The sequence below is a fragment of the Mustela lutreola genome, chromosome 8 (assembly GCF_030435805.1).
Source record: "Mustela lutreola isolate mMusLut2 chromosome 8, mMusLut2.pri, whole genome shotgun sequence".
NCBI classification, from domain to species: domain Eukaryota; kingdom Metazoa; phylum Chordata; class Mammalia; order Carnivora; family Mustelidae; genus Mustela; species Mustela lutreola.
The window spans coordinates 151259122-151274524 of record NC_081297.1 but is presented as its reverse complement, the minus strand read 5'-3'; the positions used below and the strand labels follow the sequence as shown (position 1 = coordinate 151274524).

Genomic DNA, 15403 nt, shown 5'->3' with positions numbered 1-15403 from the left:
AAAATGTGGACAAAGTATGAGAAGGGAGAGAGAAGAAAGAGATAAAACATAGTGAGAGTCACCTCTTATTCCAAAGGGGAGAATATATATATCTAAATATTTTTTGAAGATTTTATTTATTTACTTGATAGAGAGAGAGAGACAGAGAGAGAGCACAAGCAGGGGGAGCAGCAGGCAGAGGGAGCAGGGGAAGCAGGCTCCCCGATGAGCAGAGAGCCTGATGCGGGACTCGATCCCAGGACCCTGGGAGGACCCTCAGAGGCTTCACCTGCTGTGTCCCCCAAGTGCCCTTATCTAAATCTTGAAATCAGTTGCTAAATTCGGTTCATATATAAGTTTAAATTTTTTTGAATTCTAAATTGATGTAGACATTTACCACACTTAGGGATTGGAAAACTTAATGTCATAAAGATAACAACTGATGAAAGACAATTCAGAGATTCCAAAGACCCAATGAATGTCAAGCAGGAGAAATAAAAGGAAATTCATACCAAGAAAGACCAGAGGGACAGGGCGCCTGAGTGGCTCAATGGGTTAAAGCCTCTGCCTTCGGCTCAGGTCATGATCCCAGGGTCCTGGGATAGAGCCCCGCATCAGGCTCTCTACTCAGTGAGGAGTCTGCTTCCTCCTCTCTCTCTCTGCCTGCCTCTCTGCCTGCTTGTGATCTCTCTGTCAAATAAATAAATAAAAATCTTTTAAAAAAATGTCTTTGGAAACTTCCTTTATCTCTAAACCCCAAGATATGTGTTCGCAATCATCCCCCAAGCATATGACCCACCGATAGACAGAAGAAGGGTCTCATGACTCAGGTTTTACCAGAGGGTAATAGACCTTTTCCCAACACCAGCTAGCCCCCTCAAGAGCCCAGGAACCTTGATTCCAAAATTCCTTAGAGACTTGGGCTTTCCCTAACCTACTCCCAACTTGAAAGTATATAATGGGCCACAAGTCATGACCCCATTCCCCTGGCCTCGGGTCCTGTCCCCATGCTTTAAGAAAACCACCTTCTTGCACCAAAGATGTTTCAAGAATTCTTTCTTGGTCATTGGCTTTGAACCCTAACGTCTTTCCTACATCAAGTAGAGTCGCTGAAACCTCCCCACAGGTGGTCTGTGGGAACCACAGACAGGGCTGCCAAAATGGGGCATCAGGGGGCCGGAGGGGACAAATATCGAGGTCGCAGGTTCCTGGTCCCTCCGACTCAAGGGGCCACCTCGCAGTTCCTACACCACCAGCCCACCTGATGGCCTTGCAGTGCTCCCTGTAATAAATCCACATCAGCCTTCAATGCTTCACAATGGCTTCTGTTTTCCGTACTGAACCCCAACGGGGACGTCACCCTGCCCTGCTCACCGCCGCCTTCAGCTCAGTAGACGACAGCTGCATGCACACCTGTGAATCCGGTCCTGCCTCACCAGAAATGTGAACCAGGAACACACACACACACGGATATTTACGGATTGTCGCGACAACTGGGGGCTCAGTCATTAAGCATCTGCCTTCGGCTCCGGTCATGATTCCAGGGTCCTGGGATCAAGTCCCGAATGGGCCTTCCTGCTCAGCGGGGAGCCTGCTTCTCCCTCTGCCTCTGCCCCTCCCCCTACTTGTGTTCCTTCTCTCTCTCTCTGATAAATAAATATTTTTAAAATTTTTTTCAATTTAAAAAAATTTTTTAAAAACTGTTAACTAGGAAAAGGAGGCAGAAGAGTGCTCCAGGGGCCGCGAGGGGAGCGAGCGCGGGGGCACTGCCACGGCCGACCCCTGAGCACGGAGGGCTTGGGGAGCCGGGCCCTCCTCACGCCGTCAAAAACCCACACGTAACTGTTGACTCCCCCACACTTAACTAGTAATAGCCTCCTGCTGACCAGGAAGGAGGCTTACTGACGACACAAGCAGGTGATGACACGTATCTTGTGTGTCACCTGCGTTAGGTACTGTGTTCACACAAGCCAGCTAGAGACGTCATTAAGAAAATCGTAAGGGCGGCACCTGGGTGGCTCAGTCCGCTGAGTGTCTGCCCTGGGTCCTGGGATCGAGCCCCACTTTCAGCTCTGCACTCAGTGGGAAGTCTGCTTCTCTCCCTCTCCCTCTGCCTCTCTCTCTCTCTCTCTCTCTATAAAATGAATAAATAAATATTTTTTAAAAAAGAAAATACATTTACAACACCGAACTGTATTTATCAAGAAAAAACATCAGCGTACAAGTGGACGAACACCCGAGCTGTTCCAGGCTCCGCATGGCATCTGCGGGGCTGAAGGACAGAAGAGCCGGACCGGAAGAGCCTGGCGCCCGGCCACCGGCGTGTGCTCCCACAAGTGGCCAGGCCTGAGGGCGAGTCTGAACTGGGGCATAGAGCAGCCGCTGCCGCACCGTGGAGAAACTTGAGAGCAGGCAAGCAGGAAGCAGCTGCCTGGGAGGGCCGCTCAGGGGACAGCCCCCCACCTCCTGCCCTCGGAGCCCGGCCACTGCACCGACCCGCCGCACCCCAGCACGAGGAATGAAGGCCCTTCTCTGGGCCAGTCCTGGTTGTGTCTGTCCAGCACCCTCTATGGACAAAACCCAGCACCACACCTGCTAGCCAAAGGGAGGCCATGCGTGGGGCCCCTCCAGGGTCAGGGTAGAGCAGACCAGTGGAGTTCAGGGAGGGAAGGAGACAGAGTGACGGCTGGCACATGGCTCTGTCCATCGAGCCAAAAAGCAACGCGCAACCCTCACTTTCCCTTCATCTCTTACTTACGACCAGCATATTCCCAGTACAGCTTCACCTCCAACCACCCTCTCTCCCTCCTCCACAACAGACCCAAGCTGGACCTACAGAAATATAACCTGTTCCTAAACTGGAAGCTCAAAACCATAGCCCAGCCGAAAGTTCATGACCAATGCAATTCCCATCAATTTCAACAGATTGAGAAATTCACCCAGAAAAAAAAAGTGCCTAAAATTATCCATGTAACTTTGGAAAGGCTGCTAAAGGGAAGGGACTTGCCCTGTCAGAAATCAAAAGGCGCCGGAAAGCCGTAAGAAAACATGACAGCATTGGTGCGGGACTTGGCAAGAAGGCAGAGCCCAGAAACAATCTGCGAATTGTTTTTGTTTTCGTTTTTGTGTTTTTGATAAATGGTACTGGAGGAGGGGAGAATCAGGCATATTCCTCCTTCATTCTACACACAGAATAAATTCCAAATGATAAATTTAAAACCATAGGGTTGTGCGTGTGTGTGTGAGTGTGCACACTCAAGGTTAACACGACGACAGTGCTCTCTTTGTGCCATAAAGCTAGAAGCCTGGAGAGAAACGTCTAACATATGGAACTGTAGAAATACGTCATTCTCCTGTGCAACAAAAATTACCAACAACAGGGGCGCGCCTGGGTGGCTCAGCTCAGGTCGTATCTCAGGGTCCTGGGATCAAGCTCCACATCCAGCTCTCTGCTCGGCGGGGAGCCTGCTTCCTCCTCTCTCTCTCTCTGCCTGCCTCTCTGCCTACTTGTGGTCTCTGTCAAATAAATAAATAAAATATTTTAAAAAAATTTTTTTTAATTACCAACAAAAACCTGAAAGAAAAATAACAAATCTGGAAAACATATGGCCCCCCCAAAACTTAACATATGTAACAAAGTCATCCTGGACACCTGGCTGGCTCAGTCAGTAGAACATGTGACTCTTGATCTCAGGACCGCGAGTTTGAGCCCCACCCTAGGTGTACAGATTACTCAAATCTTCTTTAATGATCTATTTATTTTAGAGGAGGGAGGAGGAGAGGGATCTCCAGCAGACGCCCTTCTGGCCACAGAGCCCCACGCAGGGCTCCATCTCATGAGCCTGAGATCATCAACTCAGACAAAATCGGAAGGTGGACGTTAACTGAGCCCCGCCCCCACGTGCCCCCCAAATAAAATCTTTTTTTTTAAACTGTCTTACAAGTCAATAAGAAATATATGAAGACACAAACAGGAAAATTGACAAAAACACATTAACAGGCAGTTTGCCAATAAATATATGAATTATGTTCATTCTTCCTAAGAACCAATGTAATGCAAATCTCAACAAAATAAGGCCTTATTTTCATGTGCAACTGGCCAAGATTTAGAGGCACTGTGATTCATGAAGGGTCTAGAGTGAGAGCCAGATCGTCTGGATTTGAATCTCCCCTTCTACGCATGTAGCCCTCAGGTCTGTTTCCTTATGCGTGAACCTGGAATAAATAATAATCCAAGCTTCACAGTGAGGATTAAATGAATACCAGCAAACTCGTTTTCAGAATAGTGCCTGACGTATAACACACGCTCGATAAACATATTTGGATATTATCTCTTAAAAGTCTGTTCTTAGCTTTCACTGGTTAGGGTATACAGAAATAGAAACACTCATGATACACTGAAGAAAGTGTAAACTCATTTATTTATTCACCAAATATTTATGACCCACTAGGGACAAAACAGTGACCAAAAGAGACTCAGGCTCTCTCCTCACTGACCAGCATCCTCGGCGTCTGAACCTCCGAGGAAGGCAATGAGGCAACACGGACTGAATCACAATAGTCTACCCCTTGACCCTGCGATTCCACACAGGAAGTCCCCCTAAAGCAGCATTTGGGGAAATGTGGGAAGATTGATTTAGTGGCGTTCACAGTCCCTGGTCACAGTAGGTCTGAAAGCTGCAGGACCAGCCCAAGTGCGAGTGAGCACCGCGTGACTTCACGCAGCCCTTGTACAAGCAGCCCTGTCCCCGCTGGCCTGGCAGGCACGGTACCGTGAACCGAAGACGAGCCCATTCTGGAACAGGACGAGCACCAGGGGCGTCTGCTCCTGGTCGTGTGTCTTTCTGCATAGGCTGAAATGCAGCCTCAGGGCGGGACGCACCGTGCTTGTATCTTGGGTAGAAATCCAGCTACTTCCATGGGAGGAGTGAAATAAAACATTCACCGGCTGGAAAACCGTGTCCTCTCACGGCCCGCTCGCCCTAGCGCGCAGTCCGGCCCGCAGTCCTGCCCTCCTGCCCACGTTCGTCCGTCTCTGGCAGAGCCTCTGCTCCACCTGGCGACTGAGTCCGGGCAGAGTCCTGGGGCACAGGGGCGGGCACTGGCTCTGGGACCGCCCACCCAGGGGCCAACTCCCATGAAAATGCGGACCCTCAACGGCCAAGCTGCCAGGAGCCCCTAGGAGCCCACAGCACGGCGCACCCCATGGATCCCCCATCCAGGAGGACAGACCCAGTGCGTCTGCTCCCGGTGTGGAGCTTTGCTCAACACCCCTGCTACTCTGCAACATGCTTTTCAGTAAGGATCCCCTAACAATCAGCAATAATTACTGACTCGTTCTTTACTTTGATAAGCAATTAAGATTAGCAATCTCTAGTAAGATATTTTACATATGAAATAAAGTTTGCAGCAACCAAAATTATTACAGCTTTTAAATCTTAAACACAAATAAAAACTCCAACGGTCGCAGAATTACAGAAGTGAGAAACCTGGAGCTGTTTCTCCCTTGTCACAGTCACTGGCGCCATTGTTCGTCTCACACCTAAGGCTTCAAGAGAGCGAGGAGTTACCCCTGGGAGAGGAGACACTAACTCCCCTCAAGCTCTAAAAACCATTCACAATGCCCAACCATGAGGCACTTAGGTTCCTAAGAAAACCTTATAGTGAGTCTGAATTAATATCCACACAGAATACAATGCTTCCTGAAGGGTGGTAATAAAAAATGCTAATTTGAAACATAAACCCTGCTAAAACTCAACACTAGCCACAGTATTACTTAAAACTGGACGAACATGGGACACCTGGGTGGCTCAGTGGGTTAAGCGGCTGCCTTCAGCTCAGGTCATGATCCCAGCGTCCTGGGATCGAGTCCCGCATCGGGCTCCTTGCTCGGCAGGAAGCCTGTTTCTCCCTCTGCCTCTGCCTGCCACTCTGTCTGCCTGTGCTCGCTCTCTCTGACAAAAAAAAAAAAAAAAAAAAAAAACTGGACGAACAAAAGATTTGTGGAGGAGTGTTTTCTCTCTGACCCTTTAGAACTGCTGGTCTCACCAGGATGACAGAAAGCTGACCAACTCTGCCTCACTGTATTATTTTTAAATTCTCTACATACGATGCGCCCTCTACCGCCCTCAGGTCCCCTTGGAGAGCCCGGACGTGTGCTCCCAGCAATGCCCATTCTCGGTTCTCATTCCCTGCTGCACTGGACTCAGAGCTCCCTTGGCCAAGACCAGAATTTCCACAAACCCCTGGGCACTCCGCATCCATTCCCCTTCGAGGAGCAGGCTGGCGAGCGGCACAGCTGGAGAGAATGCACGTTCTTTTTTACTCGATTGTTCTTTTTCCTGTTTCTAAGATAAATAGTAAGTTTCTTTATACTTAAAATTGTTCATCAATAATGTATTAGCGGGTATGTCTTCTTCTGAACACGGCTTTAGCTGTGTCCTGTAGAGGTGGATAGGAGGGCTCTATCCTTGAGAGTTTGACATATAATGTGCAACTTCACAGTTGAGTTTCTCTTTGACCCAGTTTTTCCTTTTCTTTTTTTAAAGATTTTATTTATTTATTTGACAGAGACCACAAGCAGGCAGAGAGGCAGAGAGAGAGAGTGAAGCAGGCTCCCCGCTGAGCAGAGAGCCCGATGTGGGGCTCAATCCCTGGAACCCGAGATCATGACCGGAGCTGAAGGCAGAGAGGCTTAACCTACTGAGCCAGGCGCCCCGATTCAGTTGTTTTTTAAGAAAACTTGTTAATATCTTGGTATTTATGTTTTTATCTTTTTAAAAAAATTTTTTACTGTTTCTTAGATTTATTTTGGACTTTAAGGGCACCTGGGAGGCTCAGTGGTTCAGCATGGGACTCTTGGTTTGGATCAGGCCATGATCCTGGGGTTAGGGTTGTGGGGGGATGGAGCCCCACCTCAGCCCCAGGCTCAGGGCAAAGCCCGCCTAAGATTCTGTCCCTCCCTCCCCCTCTGCCCCTCCCCCTGCTCATAGATCTGCGAGCTCCCAAGTCCCCCCACCTCAAATAAATAAACATATAAATAAAATCTTTTTTTAAAGAATTACTTTGGAGTTTGATCAAATATGTGTCCTATGTCTCTTTATACAATTTGTATGTTTATCTTCAGTTTTGTTTTATGGCCCAGATTATTTTTGCAAATATTCCGTGGGCTTAAATGCAAAGTTCTCTCTCTACACGGAACAGTTCACTTGAACTTGCTGTTGGCACTACTTTTTTTCTTAATTCTCATATATATTTTTTTCTCACATATATGAAAAATATTCATACATTTCATTGCACTTCACAATTCATATACATGAAATTTCACAATTCATATGCATTTCATTTCATTTCACAATTCATATACATGAAAAAAATATATGCGTATACACACATTTTCCCCCTTACAGATCCGTCCGTTTCTGGAATGGGTGTACTGAAGCCTGGGGAAGGGTGGCACCAGCACTCCGGTCCAAGGCCCCGCCTGCAGGGCTCCACGGAGTGCGAAGGACTCTGAGCAGCCTGGTCCACAGCGGGTACGGGGGGGGGGGGGGGGGGCGGGCGGGGGGCGGAGCCAGGTTGGGGTGAGGGCAGGACAGTCCCCGTTGCCAGGAGGCGAGATCTGGACACAATGGGGTCTGGCAGTCGGGCTGGGCAGGGGCGGGAATCCAGGCACCCCACCTTGCCTTCCCGGCCGGGAGCCACAAAAACAGGTTAGTGCATCAACTTTGGGGCCCCCTCCGGGCACTGGGGCTCCGACCCCGCCCCCTCACCTTGGTGTCCTCGACGCCATGCCCCTAAAACATCCCGGCGCCCCAAAACCCCAGGGAATTCCTTTCCCGCAGGATTGAGACCAAACTTTGCGCGCTCACACACCCCTACTGGACTCGTTCTGGGGGCCGGGGCGAGAGCTAGGCCTCCCCCGCCCGCCCCCAGCAGGGCCGGGAAAGCTCGGGTGTGTTTCCCCGGCTCCTGGGATACGGGATGGGCCCCGCCCCCGGATCGCGAGAAGAGGCAGCGGTGGGTGGAGGGGCCGGGGCCGCCACCTTCTGTCCACAGGTACCGCAGGCCGTGAGCGCACCCCACCCCTGCGCGCTATGGGCTCGGACGTCTGGGTCGGCCCTTGGCGGCCCCACCGGCCCCGCGGCCCCATCGCAGCGCTCTACAGAGGCCCGGGGCCCAAATACATGCTGCCACCGAACACCGGTACCGGCGTCGGGCGGGTGTAGACAGACGGGGCCAGCGAGGTCTGTGCCGGGAGGCGGGCGCCGTGCCTGGGCTGCAGGGCGGCGAGGAGCGGGGTGTGTTCTCGGGGGACGGCGGGCTGTGCCCGGGGCGGGGAGCGGCGGGGGGCCCACAGTGATGCTGGGTCGCTCCCGCAGGCTACGTCCTGCACGACCCGTCGCGGCCCCGCGCCCCCGCCTTCTCCTTCGGCGCGCGCCTGCCCACGCAGCAGACTTCCTGCGGCCCGGGGCCCGGCCACCTGGTTCCTGCACACATAACCGTGCGCGGCCGCGACGGCACCCCCGCCTACTCCATCTACGGCCGCCCCCGCCACGCAGCGCCCCTCCTCACTCCCGGACCGGGTCAGGACCCCTGGGACCCCGGTCTCCCCAACGCCGCGCCGCCTCCAGAAAGGCCCGCCCGGGAATCCCCCGCCTGAGCCCCGAGCCGCCCTCGCGTACCCTACTACTCCAAACTCGCTACCCCCGTACCCGCATCTCGGAAGAACTCCAAGCCCCACCAGGCTTTGACAAATCGTGGCTCGGAGTCACCCTAACCTCAGGCCCCCAACCCGGGACCCCACCACGCCCCCAACCCGGTTCCGGCCCACACCCCCGGTCCGCCCCGCAGGCAGGTACTTCCCCGAGCGAGCCGGGAACGCGACGTACGCCAGTGCGCCTCGGCACACCATCGCTCCCCGAAACTGGGGCGCCCACGCGAAGCAGCAGACACCAGGTGAGACGAAAGGCCCATCCCAGCCCCACGGACCTTCCCATCCCCGACCGGCAACCGTTCTGCCGGCTGCGGGGGCGAGGGGGGCAGAGAGCCCGGCCTGTCCGCGAAGACTGACCCCTAGACCCACGCCTCGCTGGCTCCTCCCCAGGCCCTGCGACCTACACTGTGCCCTCGCTCTTGGGTCCGCGCGTCATCAGTAAAGTCTCGGCCCCAACTTACTCCCTCTACGGCCGCAGCGCAGTGGGCAGTTTCTTCGAGGACCTCAGCAAGGTGGGGCGGGGCTGCCAGGCGGGCTTGTAGCGAGGGGTCGGCGGGGCGGGCCACAGGGGGCACGAAGCAGGAGGTGAGGGCCAGTGGCCAGCGGGGAGTGGAGGCCGGACCCAGCGCCCCTGCCGCCCTCCCACAGACCCCGGGCCCCTGCGCCTACCACGCGGTGAACACTGGGATCTACAAGTCTCGGGCCCCCCAGTTCTCCATGCTGGCGCGGACTTCGCTCCCCCAAGATAACACCCTGAATCCCGGGCCCGCAGCCTACAACGTGGACCAGGTGGCCTGGAAGCCCGGGCCCAGGGTCAGAGGCGGGGGAGGAGGGTCCGGGTCCTGGGGGACCCCGCGCGGCGGCCGGACGGCTGGCCCCCGCGGGGTCACCCTGAATCCTGGTCCCGCAGCCCCGGAAACCCCGCGGCTGGAGCTTCGGGATCCGGCACTCGGACTACGTGGCTCGGGTCCCGACCAAGGCGGACGACTGACCGGCCGGGAGGGCCCGACGGACGTTTGCTTAAAGCTTCCCGAACCAGCAGCGTGTCCGCCCCTCTGTGTTCGCGGCGGGCGCGCGGGGCGGGGAGCGTGCGCGTCGGGACGCTCGTGCCCACGGGCCCCAGACCCTCGCGCGCCCACGGGCCCCAGACCCTCGCGCGCCCACGGGCCCGCAGGCCTGGGAAGTCCCGGAAGTCGCGCGGCCGCGGGCCTTCGTGATTGGCCGGGGCAGACGACAGCCATTGGCCCAGAGTCCCGCCTGTCTAGGCGGCACCGCCCACCCGCCGTCTTCCTGAGGCCCCGGGCCGGGCGGGGCGAATCGAAAGCAGGGCGGGCGACGGCCACTGTCCGGGACAGGTCCAGGCCGGGGTCAAGTTGGGAGGCCGAGAAGTGGGAGCCAGACACGGAGACAGGCACTTGGGCAACACAGACACGGGACAGGGAGAAACCGGATCCCGTCGGGAAAAGTGCACCTGCCGCAGAGACACGGATGCAGGACGGTGGCACGTGCCGGCTGTCTCGCACCCCGCAGGCCGGGAGCGATGGGGCCACAGGGAGTCGGGGCCCTCCGGGCCCCCCGCCAGACCCCGGGCAACTCCCGGAGCTGCTCCGCCTGAACGAGACAGGCCGCCTCAACCAGGGGGCCATCTGCGGCTTGGTGCGCGCTGTGGACTGGAGCGCGAAGGGCGCGCAAATTGGTGCGTGGGAAATTCTGGACGCCTCTGACCCCAAGATCAGCCCCAGAGACCGCCTGCCCCTGGGGCCCCACCACTGTCAGTGACCCCAGGATAACCCACCGCTTTGGGTTGATTACACCACAGTATCCTATGCCTCCGGGCGATGCTAATGGCCGTGCCACTGCAAGGCATGGGTCTGGAGAAAACAGTGGCACTGACCCAGGCCCTGGCCAAATCTGGGCAGCAGCTCACATAGAACTATTCCACAGGGCGAGTGGGCGACAAGGTCGGCCCGGTCTTCTTACCCGCCCTAGCAGCCTGTGGACTGCAAGGTTAGAAGATGCCTCCTCTCCAGATCAGAACGTCTGACCTCAAAGAGGTCAGCAACCCACAGGCAGTTTCTAACTTCAAGCCTGGCCTAGACAGAGTCCCCAAAGGCAGACACCCCCCCCCCCAGGCTTCTCAACCCCAGAACAGAACTTAGGTTCCCCCTTCCCATCAGCCCCCATAACAGGACCAAGTTATCCAGCTCCTTGGGTACCCCAGTTAGGATTCCCAAGGCAAGAGCTGGGTACTCCTCTACCTTGGTTCTCCAGACTTGAGCCCTCGGGATAGTCCTCCTCATCACTCCCCACACCAAATCAGGACAATTTCTTTTCCATTCCCTCTCCACCAGCTGCACATCCACCACAGCTGCTAACTCCAGCTGAAGTCCTAACCAGGGAAAGTAAGGGGAGTAGCTGTGCAGGTGTCTTCAACACCCCTACCTAGCAGGTACCAATGACCAACAGATGTGGTCTGGAGTTAAGAGGGGGGCACAACCTGGAAAACCGGTCATTTCTGGATTCACTGCCCTGCAGAGCACAGAGCAGGCACAGATAGGCTGACTGCTCACTGATCTAGGTTATTGATAGTAATACGGGCCAAAACTCTGAAGGATCACTGATAGGTCTTTCATCAGCATTGAATATTGATCAAAGTTATTTATGGGTCATTGATGGTCACTGAACTTTGGTTTTCAGAGAAACTCCAATTGGAGTCATTAATAGGGACTTCATCAAAATCACTGTTGGGTCTCTGATCAATCATTAATGGGCCATAGGATATGAGTCAATATCCCTGATGGGTCAAACCAGTCATTAATGAGGACTTATCAGAGTTGTTCATAAGTCTCTGGTCATGGTCTTGGACACTTTTCATGGTTGCTGATGACAGCATCAGTGCAGAGATCACTGAAGGTCACAGGGATTTTTGATGCAGGGGAATTTGGCCCAATATAAGGGCTGCTGGAGGGAGTGGGCTGCTGTCCTGTGGGTCCCAACAGGAGGCTAGTTCCTGTGGATGGACTCCTGTATGAAGCCAGAGGTGTCAGCCACCGTTAACAGGCTGCTATTCATTACAGGTAGCCTGCCCCCAGGCTCTGGGTCTACCTCCTGCGTATTAAAGACGCCTGACCTCTGACCGCACAAAGTCCAGATCCCCAACAGGGGACCATGGGACCTCCCCCAAAACAGGTGATTTGCACCAACCCCAGGGTCAGTGTCCGGTCATCACAAGAAGCTGGACCACCGGGGCCCCTGGCTGGTTCAGTTGACAGAGTATGCAACTCTTGCTATCCGGGTGGTGATTTCAAGCCCCACATTGAGTGTAGAGATTATTTTAAAAAACAAAATAAGATGCCTGACCACCAAATCAAGAAAGTGACCTGACTGATGCTCCCCCTCCATAGGGAACTTGGTCCTCAATGTTTAGGGTCCTTAACCCTTCATAACTGACCCAAGTCCGCATTCCCCACATCTCCCAGGAAGCTCCAGGCTCCCTCTGCCTTCCCCGACAGCCTACATCCTCCCTTCAGAAGGTGGAGAAGGGAGACTGGGTGTCTCAGGTCACTGGGTCCTGAGATCAAGCCCCAAGTCCAGCTGGCTCCCTGCTGGGGGGTGGGGACGCGCCTGCATCTCCCTCTCCCACTCGCCCTGCTTCTGTTTCCTCTCTCTCTCCCTGTCAAATGGAGACAACTTAAAAAAATAAAAACAAAAATGGTGGAGACCTCATCCGCTCTGGTGGTGGACCTGAAGTTTGGAGGGGCAAGTATTCCCTAGCCACGCCCAAGAGCGGGCGAGAGCACTGGTGAGCATCTGCGCCTCCGGGACACTGTGCGGCCTGCCCGGGTGGGCGTCCCGATGCGAGCTCAAGCTCTCCTTCCGGCAGTTAGGGCCCATTGCCTTTCGGGGCCTCACGACCACTCGCCCCAGGACCGCTTCAAGTGGAAGCTCGGGCGCAGAGCCCGGACCGGAGCCTGGCCCGAGACCTATACTCCGGGACCCTCGCGCCCGGGGGCAAGAGGAGCTCCACGCGCCCGCGGACGGAGGGCCCCGGGAGACCCCCGTCCCTCCCCACCAAACCCGGCCCCTTCCCTTCTCTGAGTTCCCGGGCCCTTTCCTTCCCGACCCCGGGCCCTGGCCACTCTCCTTGCTGAGTCCCGGATTCTCCCCGCCACCCCCCGCCGGCCCGAGGCCCTGCCGCCCTCCCCGGACCCCGCCGCGGTGCCTGAAGCGGCCCCACGGAGCTTGTCCGGGGGCAGCCGCGCTGGGGATCCGCTCCGGCGGCGGTAGGCGCCGATCCCCGCCCCTCCTGGCGCCCGGTGGCCTGCAGGGGACGTCGTGCGCTCGGACCCTGCGCCGACCGACACACAGCAGTAAGGCGGGAGAGCGCGAAACCCGGTCGTGCCCGGCGCGCGGACAGCAGGAGAGGGGCGGGGAGGGCGCGAGCCCCGAGGCTTCCGAGAGGGGCGCGGCCTGAGCCGCAGGGAGCCGGGAGGGGCGGGGCCGAGGAGGAAGCCCCGCCTCGTCCTGCACTTGGCCTCGGGCGGCACCCGCCACCTTTTGCGCACGCGCGCAGGGCGGCGGGGTTGGTGGGGGAGGAGAGGGGCCCCTCGCGCCCGCCTGCGCCTGCGCCAGGCCCTTAACGCATGCGCGCCGGTGGCGAGCGTGCTGGTGGCGCAGGAGCCTGGGGACCCCGACCGTGCTTCGCGGAGGGCGGGACTGTCCCCTGACTCGCGATCCAGACGCCTGGTCCCAGAGAGCCTGGGTGGTGCCCGGTGCGTGGCCCCTGCCGGTGTCCGCTTTCTGACCTGACCGCTCGACAGACAGCTGCGCGTCCCGGAGGGCGCCGTGGAAGAGGGGGCCCAGAAGTATCCAGAGGCTGCCTCCGCTTGCCGGACACATCCCGGGCACAGCTTAGAGTGCGCACGCAGAGGAGGAAGCTGGCGGGCAGAGCCCGTGGGACGTGCGGAAGGTCGTCCAGCCCCGAGCGCAGGCCTCCGGCCGTGGCCGAAACCAGACGCACAGGAATCCCCCGGAGGGTCTTCTCAGCAGCTGAACAGGTGAGGGGGAGTCCTAGGACGTCACCTAGCGGACTTTCCGGGGTTCCTGCGAGAAAGGCACGGAGCACACCGACTTCAGTGTCGGATCCCACAGGCGAAGAGGGTAGGCTTGTGCCGAGTCGAGACCTCGCTTCGCCCCCCCCCGCCCCGCCCCCAGTGAGAGCACCAGTAAAGCTGCACACGGAAGGGGCGCCCTATGTGCAGACTGGTGTGGGCGCGCAGGGTCGCTGCTGAGCGCGGGCTGGGCAGGCCGCAGGAGGGCTGGAGGAGTCCGTCCTTGAGGCTGAAACCAGACTCACCCGCCTCCTTTCGAGAAATGGGGATTTATTGCAAACAGGCGCACATGCTCAGGGACTCAGGCAAGGCATGCACTTGGAACGCTTTCAGTCCCCTGAGACGGCAAGGTGCAGGAGGGCCTCCCAGGCCACACGGGGCTGCGGGCTCAGAACCGGGGGTCAGAGAGGGACGACCGGCGTCACGGGCGTGGGCACTGGGGGACACCTAAGCAGGGGCTGTACTTTACCTGAAGCACTTCTGTGCTCTGTGGAGCCCTAAGGAGCAGGGGCAGTGCACTTGACTGTGTGCTTGGTCCATCAGAGGGTGGCAAGTCTCCCCAGAGCCATGGGAGTTGACTCAGGGCTGAGGCGACTACAGGCTCCTGACCCCTGTGCTCTCTTCCAGGATCATCAGGCCCATGCTGCTGCTGGTTTGGGCACCCAGGGCTTGGCACAGGCTCTTTCTGCTCAAGCCCCGAGCCCTTCTCTGGTCCCGGGGAGATAAGGTCCTACACGTGGGATACCGGCGCCTGTCAGGGCACGCCCCTGGAGAGCAGAGAAGGCAGAGCCAGCCCCAGGGCCCTAGGTTTCGGACCAGGCTGCTGATCACTGCTTTGTTTGGGGCTGGGCTGGGCGGGGCCTGGCTGGCTGCGAGGGCTGAGAAGGAGAGGCGACAGCAGCAGCAGCGGACGGAAGCCCTGCGCCAGGCAGCTGTGGGCCAGGGCGACTTCAGCCTGCTGGACCACCGGGGACAGGCTCGCTGCAAGGCTGACTTCCGGGGTCAGTGGGTACTGCTGTACTTTGGGTTCACTCACTGCCCCGACATCTGCCCAGACGAGCTCGAGAAGCTGGTGCATGTGGTTGAACAGCTGGAGGCCGAGCCTGGCCTGCCCCCCGTGCAGCCTGTCTTCATCACCGTGGACCCTGAACGTGACACTGCCGCAGCCATGGCCCGCTACGTGCAGGACTTCCACCCGCGGCTGCTGGGCCTGACTGGTTCCGCGGAGCAGGTAGCCCAGGTGACCCGCAGCTACCGCGTGTACTACAGCGCTGGCCCTAAGGACGAGGACCAGGATTACATCGTGGACCACTCCATTGCCATCTACCTGCTCAGCCCCGATGGCCTCTTCACAGACTACTATGGCCGGGCCAAATCCGCACAGCAGATCGCGGACAGTGTCCGACGCCACATGACTGCCTTCCGCAGCGTCCTGCACTAAGCCAGATCATTAAAGAGGGTGTGATGTAGCTGTGTGCCTGTCATCTGTCCCAGGAGGCCAAGGCAGAAAGGGCTCAGGACCTGGTCACTTGCCAAGGAGTTAGGGCACAGGCAGCCCTTTCCCTGCACAGAGCAGGAGTTTAAGTTCCTTGAAGGG

The 15403-nt window shown here is 57.0% G+C and overlaps 2 protein-coding genes across 8 annotated transcripts; both read left to right on the top strand.

The window, feature by feature from the left end:
* Positions 1–7557: 7557 nt before the first annotated feature.
* On the top strand, positions 7558–10604 carry LOC131839665 (outer dense fiber protein 3B-like). Of its 7 annotated transcripts, XM_059187405.1 has the most exons (7): positions 7558–7691; positions 8038–8184; positions 8361–8564; positions 8833–8937; positions 9086–9207; positions 9344–9484; positions 9606–9733. In XM_059187405.1, the coding sequence occupies exons 1-7, from the start codon at positions 7610–7612 to the stop codon at positions 9684–9686; spliced, it is 882 nt and encodes a 293-aa protein (XP_059043388.1). In that variant the 5' UTR covers positions 7558–7609; the 3' UTR covers positions 9687–9733. The 7 variants fall into 7 exon arrangements, 6 of the variants coding, with proteins under 6 accessions (XP_059043388.1, XP_059043385.1, XP_059043389.1 ...); XM_059187402.1 differs by having other exon boundaries at positions 9344–10604; XM_059187406.1 differs by lacking the exon at positions 9344–9484.
* Positions 10605–14446: 3842 nt separating this feature from the next.
* Positions 14447–15275, top strand: LOC131839668 (protein SCO2 homolog, mitochondrial). Its single transcript, XM_059187411.1, has one exon. The coding sequence runs from the start codon at positions 14447–14449 to the stop codon at positions 15245–15247; it is 801 nt and encodes a 266-aa protein (XP_059043394.1). The 3' UTR covers positions 15248–15275.
* Positions 15276–15403: the final 128 nt, after the last annotated feature.